General features: G+C 35.4%; 2 protein-coding genes across 9 annotated transcripts in view; one reads left to right on the forward strand and one right to left on the reverse strand.

The window, feature by feature from the left end:
• LOC118196299 (uncharacterized) overlaps positions 1 to 13,693 on the reverse strand; it is a 175,850-nt gene that overhangs the window by 53,712 nt on the left and 108,445 nt on the right. Inside the window, exons 1-3 of one of the 2 annotated variants that reach the window (XM_035367719.2) lie at positions 12,284 to 12,405; positions 7,011 to 7,075; positions 1,067 to 1,174 (exon numbers count right to left, since the gene is read on the reverse strand). In XM_035367719.2, the coding sequence (XP_035223610.1) occupies positions 1,067 to 1,174; positions 7,011 to 7,075; positions 12,284 to 12,389 (279 nt within the window). In that variant the 5' untranslated portion in view covers positions 12,390 to 12,405. Of the gene's footprint in view, positions 1 to 1,066; positions 1,175 to 7,010; positions 7,076 to 12,283; positions 12,406 to 13,693 lie in introns of those variants that run through there. The other variant, XM_035367720.2, reaches the window with a different exon arrangement.
• Positions 12,353 to 13,693, forward strand: part of LOC118196302 (phosphatidylinositol N-acetylglucosaminyltransferase subunit H-like) — a 34,976-nt gene continuing 33,635 nt past the window's right edge. For 5 of the 7 annotated variants that reach the window (XR_004759408.2, XM_035367725.2, XM_035367723.2 and 2 more), the window contains exon 1: positions 12,500 to 12,698. The gene's annotated coding sequence lies outside the window, so the exon portion shown is untranslated. The other 2 variants (XM_035367724.2, XM_035367727.2) reach the window with 2 other exon arrangements.

Genomic DNA, 13,693 nt, shown 5'->3' on the forward strand with positions numbered 1-13,693 from the left:
GCCGCACACCTCTCCACGTCTTTGACAGAGGTTCTGTGACTGGTGTGAGGTATAGGGATGAGGTCTTGGAGCCCTATGTTCGCCTTTTACGGGGTGCAGTGGTCCACGAGTTCATCTTACAGGACGATAACGCGAAACCACATAGAGCTCTTCTGTTCGACGAATTTCTCGAGAGTGAGGATATTCGCCGGATGTATTGGCCAGCCAGGTCTTCAGACCTCAACCCTATAGAGCATGTCTGGGAAGCTCTGGGGAGGGCAATTACAACTCGCAATCCCCTACAAGAACCGTCCAGGAGCTGAAAACAGCGTTGCTGAATGAGTGGGACCAATTGCCACAAGCACTGATAAACTGCCTTATTTCCAGTACGACATCACGCTGCGAGGCCTGTATGGCTGTTAGAGGGGACCATACCCCCTATTAACCCATTTCTTTTGTGTCTTCTGCAACCGCTGTTTCAGACCTTCAGACCCCCATGAGTGTTACACACGAACACGGGTTCTGTTGAATGTTTATTTTATTTGTATTGCATCAACCTATGTTCACACCAAATTTTAATTAAAATCTGTCCAGTAGTTCTGGAGATCGTAGATCAAATATGAAAATTCTCTTAATTTCTTTCACCATTGTACATACAGAATAGATGTTATATATTAAAACTAACTCAACTCACCTGTGCTTTTTTAGTGAATATCATCATATAACTGGGACAATATTTTTAATGAAACAAATTGATATAGTACAATCATTAAGTTCTTCAAAGCAGGAAACATGAAAAATGTGCTGTACTTTCGCCTGGACTCGAAGTTCGGACCTTCCAAATGCTGATTAGATGCAAGTTCTAATTAAACCATAAAGGAATGCGATGAGGAGGGAGAAAAACTTTATAATATAATAAAAATTTCTCACTATTTTTGGCTGTGACTGAGCCTCAGTGTTGCAAATCCCAAGTCAAAATTTAAAAAAAAAAAATTATAACATAATGCCATAATTAGATCATTGATTTTAAAATGGTTGTTGCATACAATTAAGCAATTTTTAAAATCATTAAGAACATCATACTTACCTGGTGGAATTGGTTTAAAGCCTTTTTAGATGCAACCGAACAAGATTTTTCGAATTCTTCTGGCGTTATTCGGAGGTCTTCCATGTAACTACCCAACATAAAATCTACCTGATGAAAAATAAAATATTTTGCCATCAATTATTTTCATTCATCAACCTTAACAAAACTCTTTTTAGATCATGTATGTATACATATGAGAGACACAGTAGAGGTGGGAAATCAATTCTCAAAAGCAAAGAATATCATTAGACATACACTACCAACAAAACATACAACAACAATTAACAATAGTATTAATTTTCATCATTTTTTAATATTTTTCTTGCGAAAAAGAAATTTTCGCATGTGTAACATTTATTTCAAGAGAAACATAGTCTGCCTGTGCTTTTAAATGTTTAACTTTTAAAATGAAATAGCCGAGCACTTTTTTTTTTTTTTTTTTTTTTTTTTTTTTCCCTAGGGTGCTGTAGATAAAATTGTGCTTTTGTCCTTTAAGACAAAAAAAAAATTCTGTAACACAGTCCATTTCTTATTTTTAAACCATTCTAGCCCAAAACCTAAAGACAAATTTATTAAGTTTAACTAAGGATGAAACTTAAACACAATTGGCTAGTTTCTGACGTGATCCTGGAATGGCAATACTGATGATAAATAATTAGCCACGTTCAAAATATGATTATATCTATGTTCTTCGAAGAATTTAAAAGGCCTCTTTCACGTGTAAAATCAAATTAAACGTAATTTAAAATATTTACGTAAAATAGTCTTATTCATAAAATACAAAATCAAGACTTCTTTTACCTTTTACTATTTGTATCGATTTAAAACTGGAATCATGACTAGGAGAAATCCTCAACATTGTTTAACCAAGTCAACCTACAGGCAACTGCCAGCCTGAATTCATTTGCAGTCATTAGCTTTCAGATTCACCAGTGAGAGAACTAACTGTACAGAATCTCTATAAAGATCGTACTATTGTATAATATTTTCAATTCTACTTCTCAAGTACTTTTAATTTTCAGCTTTCATAGAGGATTTATATGAAACAAAGAAATAAATGGAAGAAGATAAAATGGAATTAAAACTGGACACTCAAACTTGAAACTTTACTAAGAAAAAATTGCATTTTTGGAATTGTTTTTACAATACAAAATATATCTAATGTGCACTCCACATGACTTCCTTGTACGGCCTATTAACCCTTTGCGGCACAGTGTGTCCGGTCTCGACACACCTAAAAATTTCCTTCTGTACACACAGAAAAATTGAATGAAAAAGGATTTATAGGTTACTCCGAACCTTCGCTATTTATAGTAGATGGCAGCTCAACACAAATCACTCCATATATTTTAGCCATGTTTAGTTTTTTAAAACCCTCATTTTTCAAAGAAATCTTCCAGATTTTTTTAGGATATAAAAGGAATTGTTTGAAAAGAAATTTCTGTGTTATTTTTTGTCTGAATGCTAATATCCTTATTCTATATTAGTTTTAAATTTTTACCTTGAAATCTTACCTAAAACCAAACGGCGAACCCTAGGTGTGCCCAGATCGGGCTCACCGATAATCTAGGACAACTGAGAGTCTGTATTCTTTGTTTCTCCGCATCTCATCGGTCAGTTCATTGATAACAATGCTCGTTTCAGCACTCTTTCCGAAGATCTATTCAATCAGTGTGCCACTTTGTGCACACTCACAAAATTAAAAGATAAGTGCTATCTTCCCAAAATTTTACTTGTGTACTCCTCTAGGCCTAATTAGACTGCCTACCTTTACCTTTATCAAAACTCCGACTTTAAAAGGTAGCGTGCCGGAAAGGGTTAAACTATACACATTTTTTGCTGCATTTCATTTAAACTTATTTCCTCGAATTTTATTAGAGATATATTTGTCATTAAATTAATTCAGTTCTCAGTTTTCTGCAATGCAAAATGTATAAAATTTCAAAACATCTTCATTAAAAATTCTAAAATGCAGAAGAACATAAAACAACAAATACATTATAAAAGGTTTATAAAAAAAATTTTTTTAGAGAGTTTCTACGCCAAAACAAGCAATTCGACCAACGGGCAAGAAGACACTAAAGTTTACTTTTGCTCCCACTCGGCAAAAGGACACTGCAGTTGGTGCACAAACTGATTTAATTCTTTATTCTACTAAGAGTTTCAAACGCAAATAAATTTCGGCTTCTTTAGGTTTAGTAGCACTTAAACAACTTTCAAATTGCTGATAATTCTACAACTGTTGCGTGCAGATTAACTAAGAGCATAGAAACTTTAAATGGAACATAAGAAAAACATAATTCAATACCTTTTAAAACAAAAAATGCATAATTTTAACAACATATAAGTATAAAAAAATGGGCGTACTGACCCGGGTAACAGAGTGGGTATGTATGAAATATTAAAAGCATAAGGAAAATCCAGAGCAGTGTCGATCCTTGCTTAGATCCATATTGAAGAAGAATTTTGATTGCGTAGTATGCTAATAATGTTAACTTGGTAATATCTAAAGAACATGGCAGTCGAGGCAGTTTTAATTCCATTTTTATTTCCAATTGATATTTGTGGCCCCGATCACTTGTCACTCTAGTCGTGCCTTTCCACAGAAGATTTATATTTTTGATATTGTTGGGATAGAAAGCAAACCAGCAAAATTACATCTTAGCAGAGTAGAGAGCAAAGCTGAAGTGCGTAGTTATGCAAGATGGAAGCACGCGAAGAGAAATGTTTTGGTTTGCAATTTGGTGATTGGTCAAGAAGCATCTGCATTAAGGATTACGTAAGATCGCATGATTAATTTGAATGACGCAGTTTAAGCGCTATTTTTAGGACAGTTAGATGAAGTTCCCAAATGAAATAGAAAATAAAAGAGGTTATAGTGAATTAAATTTAGAAGTTTGCTTTTATATTTTTTTATCTTACATGTATATCATTATTTCAAAGCACAGTCGCCATGGTTAGAACTCTTAACAGCTTTCGATAACACTCATGGCTGAGCAGACAGTAATGGTTGAAGGTAAAAACTATGATAACGCAATTAATGCACTTGAGCTTGAAGAAATTTCCAGTCTTTATTTCTACGCATATAAAATCATCTCAGTAGATATTGATCCAATCATAATGAAATCCGATACATTTCTATGAAATATGATAAATTTCTATGTACGTTGGTTTTTTAAAAGAATGACGCAGGCATTTTAAAGAATAATGACGTAATTAAGTCGCCAAAGGTATTTATACAAAAGTAGGTGCGATCCTAGAGACAAGCTGTGATTGGTTAACACTAGTTTTAGTTGCTCTTTTCCAGCAGCGTTACATAACCTAGAAAGATCTCGAATTCAGGAGAACAGATGAATTTAGGGGGAGAGCACCAAATCTAGAATCGTTAATTTTGAGGTCGCCAATTATTTTTTAAAGCAGCTATCGTATTTTGTTATATCTTACATTCTATTGCTTTTATTCCAATTTAATAATAAATTTACATGTTGTAAGTTTATATATATATATATATATACGAGTGTGTGTAGCTCTGGTGTGTCCGATTGCAACCAAAAAGGGAGGTGCACAACTACATGTTATGGCAGTCCCAGATATATACGTACGTAGAGACGTCACGAAGAAATCTCTTGTGATTCCATTTTAAATCCAATTTACCATCCGTTTTGGGTAAAAGAATCCCTTATTCTGTCCATATGTATGTAAATGCCAAGCAAAAGCTTCGTTCAAATGGATTCGAGAGCGATTAAAATGGATATTTGCGTTGAAATAAGACACAAGAGATTTTTTGCGATTACAAGACTTCCTTTATTTTCACAAGGAAGTAAAAAAAGAAAAAAAGATTGCGTATAAAATGACCTTATTTTTTTTAGCTTGTTACGAAGTCATTTTACAAGAAAGCTATCATATTTTGAGGTAAAACTAAATAAGCATATTTACTTCTTGAAGTATTATTTTAAAACTAAGTACGTGAATCTTCTCCTTATGGCTGACAGTTCTCCAACTACACAACCTCTCTCAAATTCTGACATCTGCGCATATTTTTCGCGCACCTGTATGCGAAGCATAGTTGATATCTACCAGAGTACACGGAATGAAATTTGTGAAGAATTTATGAACTGGAATCGTAATTTCTCCCCTTAAATATCCTGCCAGTTGCACAGATCAGATACGCTGTAGCGAAAACCGTTAATTCATCGTCAGAAAAAATGTAAAATTTTGCATTTTCCGTCGAAAAATTGTATGCACATCAATTTGGGTCCAATTTGCTTTATAGCTTCTCGGTGCGTCGTAGTGCGTCGTCCTTTTTTTTTTTTTTTTTTTTTCCTGAAGTATCAGCCATAAGGAACCATATTTATATATTTCTAAATTTTAGCTTCCGCCTATCAGATGGCATGTTTTCGAAGCTATGTTATACACTCTTAGACAAAAAAAAAAAAAAAAAAAAAAAAAAAAAACGGCGCACCAAGAAGGAGTTATCCGAATGGGACGAAAATCGGTAGAAGTGATGATGTGCATGTACAGAAAAACAAATGATTACAATTTGAGAAAAATTGAATGATTTATTGAAGTGATAGAGCTTCACAAAGTGAAAAAGTCTAACGCGTTTGTCCTTGTCTGGCCCTTATGCAAGCAGTTATTTAGCTTGGCATCGATTGATAGAGGTTGCGGATGTCCTCCTGAGAGACATCGTACCAAATTCTGTCCAACTGGCGCGTTAGATCGTCAACATCCCAGGCTGGTTGGACGGCCCTGCCCATAATGCTGCAAACGTGCTCAATGAGCGAGAGATACGGCCACCTTGCTGGCCAAGGTAATGTTCGGCAAGCACTAAGGCAAGCAATAGAAACATGCGCAGTGTGGGGACGGGCATTATCTTGCTGAAATGTAAGCCCAGGGTGGTGTGACATGAAGGGCAATACAACGGGCCTTAGAACTTCATCGACGTACCGCTGTGCTGTAAGGTTGCGACGGATGGCAACCAAAGGGGTCCTGCTATGAAATGAAATGGCACCCCAGACCATCACTCCTGGTTGTCGGCCTGTCTGCCGGAAGACAGTCAGGTTGGTATCACACCGCTGTCCGGGGCATCTCCAGACTCACCTTCGCTGTTCAACGGGGCTCAGTTCAAAATGGAACTCATCACTGAGGACTATTCTACTCCAGTCAGTGACATTCCAGTGCGAATGAGACCGACACCGCTGCAAACGGGCTTGACGTTGTACAGGGGTCAATGGTAGTGCGACGCAAGGGGTGCCGTGACCTCAACACCCTTTCTGTGAGCCGTCTGTGAATGGTCCTTGCGGTCACTGAAGCAGTAGTTACCCGTACAATCGATGATAATGATGCATGTGTGGCTGTGGGTGAAGCTCTGACGATTGCTCGGTCTTCACGTTCTGTCGTTTCTCTTAAGCCTACCGCTTCCTTCCTGACGCTGTATGCGGCCATGGTTTACCCATCCCTGCCAACATCGTCTAATAGTGGCATCGCTCCTGCTCAAATGTTGAGCTATTCGTCTATAAGACCAACCGGTTTCTTTGAACCCAACTACACGACCTCTCTCAAATTCTGAAATCTGCGCATATTGTTCGCGCTACTGTATGCGAGGCATAGTTACTTTCTACCTGAGTACACGGAATAAAATTTGTGAAGAATTTATGACCTGGAATCGTAATTTCTCCTCTTAAATAACCTGCCAGTTGCGCAGATCAGATGTGCTGTAGCGGCAACCGTTCATTCATTGGCAGACAAAATGTAAAATTTTGCATTTTACGACGAAACCTGTATGCATATCAATTTGTGTCCTATTTGCTTTATATCTTCTCGGTGCGTCGTCTTTTTTTTAGCAATTTAAATGTACATAATTAAGCAAGCCATTCAAATTCATAACTAAAAATAAAATACATTTTTTAAGTCTTCAGCATATTTCAGGAATAATTGAACTTACTAAGTTTTTGTATGCTTCGTGTATTTTCCTCAGCTCCTCCTCATTCTCTGCTCCAGGCTCAAATACTAAAAATATAAATTATCGTTAATTTGAAGGAATAAAAAGGACTTACAAAACTCATTATATCAAAGATACCTTACAATTCAAAGAAATTCGCAAACACATCTGATCAAATCTTTTCTAAATACTATAAAGGGCCACAAGTATGGTGTTGCAAAATTTCCATGATTAGCTCCGTATAAATTAGTTTTCTGCATTAAAATAGAACATAAAAATAAAATAAATGTGGTTGGGGAGTTGAAGATGATATCCTAGGGTAAATAACAATTCCAAACGTTTTCCACACCACAGACATTTAATGAAAATAACGGAAAAGATACAAATTGATTCGAATCAAGGTGCCGTTGCGCCTTCTTGCGCTTGTTGGATACAAACAAAATTCTGCATCATCACTCTTACATATTTTAAATAGCTGCTTGGCGCCTACTTGGCCTACTTGCGCTCGCTATTATATACAGTTCAGTTACCACCTTCGTATCGGATCAACCTCTTCAGTTACCAATTTCGCATGGAAACAAAATCTTACCACCTTTGCGTCGAAGCGACATCTGTCTATATGAGTGACATCCTCCTCCTTCCTCTTGCTGCAGGCGCATAGGTGATGCCCTCTGGTGGCTTTGTAAAACTAACTGTTACCACATAAATAAATAAAAATCTGAAAGTTTTCAAATTTTATATTACGCCCAAAGGGGCTTTTTTTTAAGTTTTGTGCATTACCTTTATTTATTAAATATCGTATTCTTCGCACTTAAACCGTAAAATTCAATTCAACAGGAATATCACAAAATAATTTAAGAAGAGCATATCTTTAGAATTTCCAATACACAGACACACGCTTTGGACATAAAAATGTCCCCCCCATACAGTATTACCATTGCTCGCTTTGAAATCGTTGAATTTGTTAATCAAAAAATCGTTAAAGTTTTACAAAATATGAAACAGATAATAAAAAAAAATTCCAGATTCCAAATTTGGGTTTCCAGATGCCCACATTCGGGTGAGGGTTCCGTTTTTCAAAAATTTGATGGCTCTAGGTACCGTTGTTTTATCACAATGCGAGAAACATACATACATTTATGTAAATTTTTCATTATTTAATTTCTTCAAATATAATGCAGGGCGATAGTATTTGATAGCAACAGTTTGAAAAGTGATACGAATTTATCAAGCATAACTTAGCGAGTATACCACCACGTGATCGCTGCAATAGTGACCTGCACGTGATAATGTGTGGCAATGTCGATAGCCAATGAATCGCTTGGGAAAGAAGTGGGTAGTGATTTCAAAAGCCAGTTAAAACACTTAGACTACAAATCGGCTCAAATATCAGAATTTGTCGCAAAAGTGTTATTTTGTAATAGCGGTGTGGTATTCAACTGCCGCGTAACAGGACCAGGATCAAATCCCAAGGTCATTAGCATCTTCATTGGACATACGAATCTCGTACGCTGCTGCAGTTCTTATCGGTACTAACAGATGGCGGCACAGACAAGTAACTACATACCGAGCAACATCCCCCCTCCCAAACAAGCATACCACTACATGATCGCTGCAGCACTTTTAAGATCATTCTTTCAGCAGCTTTTTTAGTGCTGATAGTAACTAACTGGAACATAATTCTGGGAAGGTGCGTGGTTTTTCATTGGTTTTAGAAAGTGTTGATAGCGGCCTTTTCTCCAAGAAGTTTAGTAATATATTTTTTTAATAAATTTATCAATTTTGGTACTTAACCGCCCAGACGGTATAGTGGTTAGGGGAGCCTGACTGTGATACCAAAGGGCACGGGCTTGAATCCCGGAGAAGGCATGGATGTAAAATCGTCTGTCCCTTCATAGGAGGTAACGTTGGCCGCCTATTAGGTGCCTCCAGAATAAAATTCTTACCGCTTTTGGCCTTAGTAGTGGCCAATGCCGTTAGAGGCAAAGTGCCCGCCATTTGTAAAAAAAATTTGGTAATGTTAGCACGCATTAAATATTGGATAAATGTTTGAGTATTTATCAATAACATCATTTACCACACTCAATTTTTTTAAAGTTTTTTTTAATTATTTATGTTGGTTTAATAATTGGTAAACCACCGGCATTAAAATGTGAATTTACTGCATGCTTAACAGGGAAGCATCCTTTAATTTTTCAAGAGCAGAATACAGATTTATACGCGTAAACAATTACTCGTTCCTAAGTAAAATGCAAGCATATAAATTTTAATGATGATGAATGAAATACAGTTGCTTTAGAAATTATCACTCATGTAATATAAAAGAACTCCGTTGGTTGTAATGAACCCCGAAATGGAAACGCTGAGAAATACTTTTATAAAACCTTCATTGTGGACATATAAGATCAATATTCAACTACAAGTTTGATTACGTTTCTTACCTCTGTTTGCTCATGATTAATGTTCAATCGTTTTCAAACAATAATGGCTTATTTCATCCACCGATAATACCTCAATTAATGAACATAGTCAATTAATGATCATTCGGCTAGCAATACTAATTCAAAGTTTCATCTGGACTTCGCATCTACAAAGAATATATGGTCAAGCCATGTTATTTAAGAAAACTGAGATAATCATTCCGATGAAGATATCTACTGTCAAGATTGAAAAAAAAAAAAAAACTTGTCAAATATAAAAGGGTGTTCTATGGCCAACTTATTATATAAGTATAAATAGAATGCCATGAAGTGAGTTCGTATTCCCATAAAACTTTGTTTTACAATATACAAGATTCGGATTCTAGGAGTGGTGTTGGCACCTGGGTACCTGGGCCGAAGGCCCTACTCCATGTAGTAGATCAGTTTACCTTTCCTAATTGTTACAAGAGAGAACTAAAAAGAGATTGTAGCTGACTGAATTTAAGAGATGTAATAATAATTAGATAACTGAAGATGAAATTGGTGGTTTGGCTATAAACATAGACATAGAATGGCATAGACAGTTACGAGTCAATTGGCGCATTAAGGACAGCGGTGAGGAGCAACACTGCGTAAGTGAGATATATAAATAAAGAATATATAGATACATAGGTAAAACAAATACAAAAGAATACAATTTTACGTTATATAATTGTTGATGATAGCCATTGTTCTATTACTATTTGCTAAATCATTGTAATCATAAGAAGAGATTTTAATAACGGTGTTGTGTATACACCTCTGCCTCTCATGGAATCTTTTTGCAAGAAAATAGCAATGAGTTCTGAGCTTAACAATAGTTAGTTCCTCGTGGATCCGGTTATTACAAAGATACCACGAGACATCTATGATCTGCAGTTCTGCGCTATCTGTAACCTTTTTTCTATTACTTTTGCAAGCATACGCCCACACTGGGCACGCATAGCAAAGCATGGGAGGCAATATGGATTTGTAAATGAGTAACATGTTACCTGTAGATAGAACGCATAAAAGTTTCTTGGAATGAAAGAAAATAGAGTGCAATTAATTGTTTTAGTGATTAGATTTGGCATCAAACAGGGCTGAATTAAGACTTATGATTTAAAAAATTCTGCTGCCCCTTAAATACTTAGGCCAGTTTTTTAACCTTTTATTTGTTCTCAATCTTGGTTTATCTGCACCATGCTGTCCATGACAAAAATAGGAATATGAAATTTTTGTACTGCCTCTTTCCTTTGAGTCCCTAAATACCTTTTTGTGGTGACCCCTCTTCTTGATGCCTCTTCTTACGCAATGGTTATGTCACCTCTGTCACTGGATGAGAAATGATTATGCAATCATTATGGAAAAGAACATCAAGAAAAATAATTAAAAAGCCACTATTATCTTATAAATTATTAAGCTATTATTAAATTAGAAAGCATGTTCTTTCACTCAGATCGCATAATTAGGCTCGCTGCAGTATTTTCGGTGCCTTAGGCGATCAGTATTGTTGACGCCTCGTATGAATTTAAAATACAGGGTGTTTATAAAGTCCCGGACCCATTTTGATGTTTAATAACTCATAAAATAATGAAGATATAAACAAACGTATGGCATTTATTGATGGAATAACTTATATATTTTCCTTTTCAGGTTTGAATACCTTTAGTTTTGTAAATATCGTCTGCGCGTGTGGTTAATTTCAGATAATTTCATTTCCCAGTCTAAATATCTGTACTTTTCTAAATACTGTCTCTTATTAATTGCATTTTTCTCTCTTTTAAAATGCGCATATGGGGATCTGAAAAGCCCCATGAATACCGTGAGGCACAAAGGGATTCCCCAAAGGTTAATAAGTGGTGTGGACTAATGCACGACCGAGTCATTGGGCCTTTCTTTTTTACAGAAAAGACGGTCTCACCAGTCGTAAACTTAGACTGTTGGAAAACTTCGTATTTCCACAATTAGAAGAGCTTCAGCCACATGTCTTTTTTGCAACAAGATGGTGCACCACCTCATTGGGGTACCACCGTTCGTAGTTCTTTGAATGACCATTTTATAGGAAGATGGATTGGGCAAGGAGGTCCAATTCCTTGGCCACCCAGATCACCTGATATAACGCAGCTGGACTTTTTCCTTTGGGGATTTGTAAAGTTTACAGGAGGAGAGTGTCGAACATTGATGACATAAAAGCCAGAATTACAACTGCAATAGCCTCTGTGGATGCCGACATGCTTGCCGGTACCTGGCGTGAAATTGAATATTGACTTGATATTCTCCGTGCGACGAAGGGGGCTCACGTGGAAGTTCATTGACAAGGGTCCTGAAAATTTTTGAGTCTATCTAACCATTTATGTTAATAATTTTAATCTATCTTTATTATTTTATGAGTTATTAAACTTCAAAATGGGTTCGGGACTTTATAAACACCCTGTATTAGTAAGTCTAAGCAAAATATATTTTTATTTAGATGTTGCTTGCCATAACAACTTAACTGGCCCCTGCAAAAATCGGCGTGCTTAGCGGCTGCTTATGTCACCTATATACTTGGAGCTGACCTGCATACAGTCACTGAAACAGAAAAATATACAGTAGGTGTCGCCATACTTATTAACCGAATCTCAAACGATGATTGGTCACTCTGAAATCCTATCCGAAAGAGGAAAGTACAACTAAACGTAATGCATGCACTGTGAGAAAAGTATAATTTATTCTCTTAAGTTTACATAGAATCTATATTATTCTTAATATCAAAAATAAGTTAATGCGTTTAGCCTTAAGCATAATTAATTCATCAATTAGGTTTAACAGAAAATTCTGGGAAACAATACATACCGACTGATTTTTGCTCAATGAAGGTAAGAACAGGTATATTCCATATTGGTCCCCTCAAAAATTCCACAAGGGAATCGAAAACCCATTCCAGTTGTTCGTCTGCCATTGTGCTGAAGGGTATGCCAAATGAGCAATATTTGATATTAACGTGAACAGTCTGACGAACCGGAACATAGCGCAACCGTTTCCAAGGAAACCGCGAAACAAGGTAGGAGGTGTTTTGCTTTTTTCTGTTTATTTGGCGTCCTTCAATTTAGTTATGATATCGTGTGCTAAATTTTGCTATAAATTTGATTGCTTATAAATTGATTGAAAATTAAAAACTGATGTTTACATTAAATTAGTGTTTCTAATTAAGTTGAAAATACTGTAGTGCAACGACTGAATCAATTTTGATCTATCGTTAATCATTCGTGTAAGTTTCCGGTCGCCGAATGTCTTCTTTAAAATTAATTTTTTAAATATTTTATAGCACTCCAGTCATTCGTTTTTTCTATTTTACTAATTTTAGTACTTCAGAATAGAATTTAAGGAGAACGTCGTTAATTCTTTCACAATTTAACTTTATGTGCTGCGACCATAACACAACTTATTAAACCCCACCAGTCATTTGATAAATATCTGCATTTTACAATCGAAAGCATTTTGGCTGTAAATCATTATTTATTTATTTTAATAAAAAAAAGACTTCAGATTTTTAAAATATGTATGTATTTTTTCTTTAATGAGTTTGCTAAACATGCTTATATCTGGATTTTTTGATGGAATATGTTTTATTAAGTTTGCAAGTGTATACTCTGCAAATTAAGGAATAATTTTAATTTTTCAGTAACATATGCATATAAAACTGCTATTGAATAATAGAAAAGGGTATATATATATTCATGAAAATTACTTATTCATTTTTCAGTCACAAAGTGTACATTACATTGTGTTGTTTTAATTTCAGACAGTTTTGTATTCTAAAATAGCAGAATAATAGTAGAATCTGTTTTATAATAAATCCTAATAGTTATAATGTGTATTATAAACTAGTGTAAATATATATATCATATTGAAAGATTAAAGGATCTAGTAATATTTGAAAGACTTTGCATAGCAAATTTCTTAATTTCATTGTTCATACATATGTTTAACTTAACCATCACTAATGACCACCACCTAAGCTTTAGGTGGTATTTGATATTTGCATGTTACAAACTGGATGATTAAGTTTGTCAGTTTTGGCAATTAAATATGTGGTGACTGCTTTTTACCAGGAAGAATACATATATCTTCATGCAGGCTATATTATAGAAAACTGTGAGAAAAAGTCTTAATGGGGAATAAATTAGTTTCTTTCAAATAATTTTTTAAAAAAGGATTATGTTTCAAAATTAAAATCTGTTTAAGCAGATTTTGTGACAGCTC

The sequence above is a fragment of the Stegodyphus dumicola genome, chromosome 7 (assembly GCF_044657685.1).
Source record: "Stegodyphus dumicola isolate Sdum_Otavi_A_Nest chromosome 7, ASM4465768v1".
NCBI lineage: Eukaryota > Metazoa > Arthropoda > Arachnida > Araneae > Eresidae > Stegodyphus > Stegodyphus dumicola.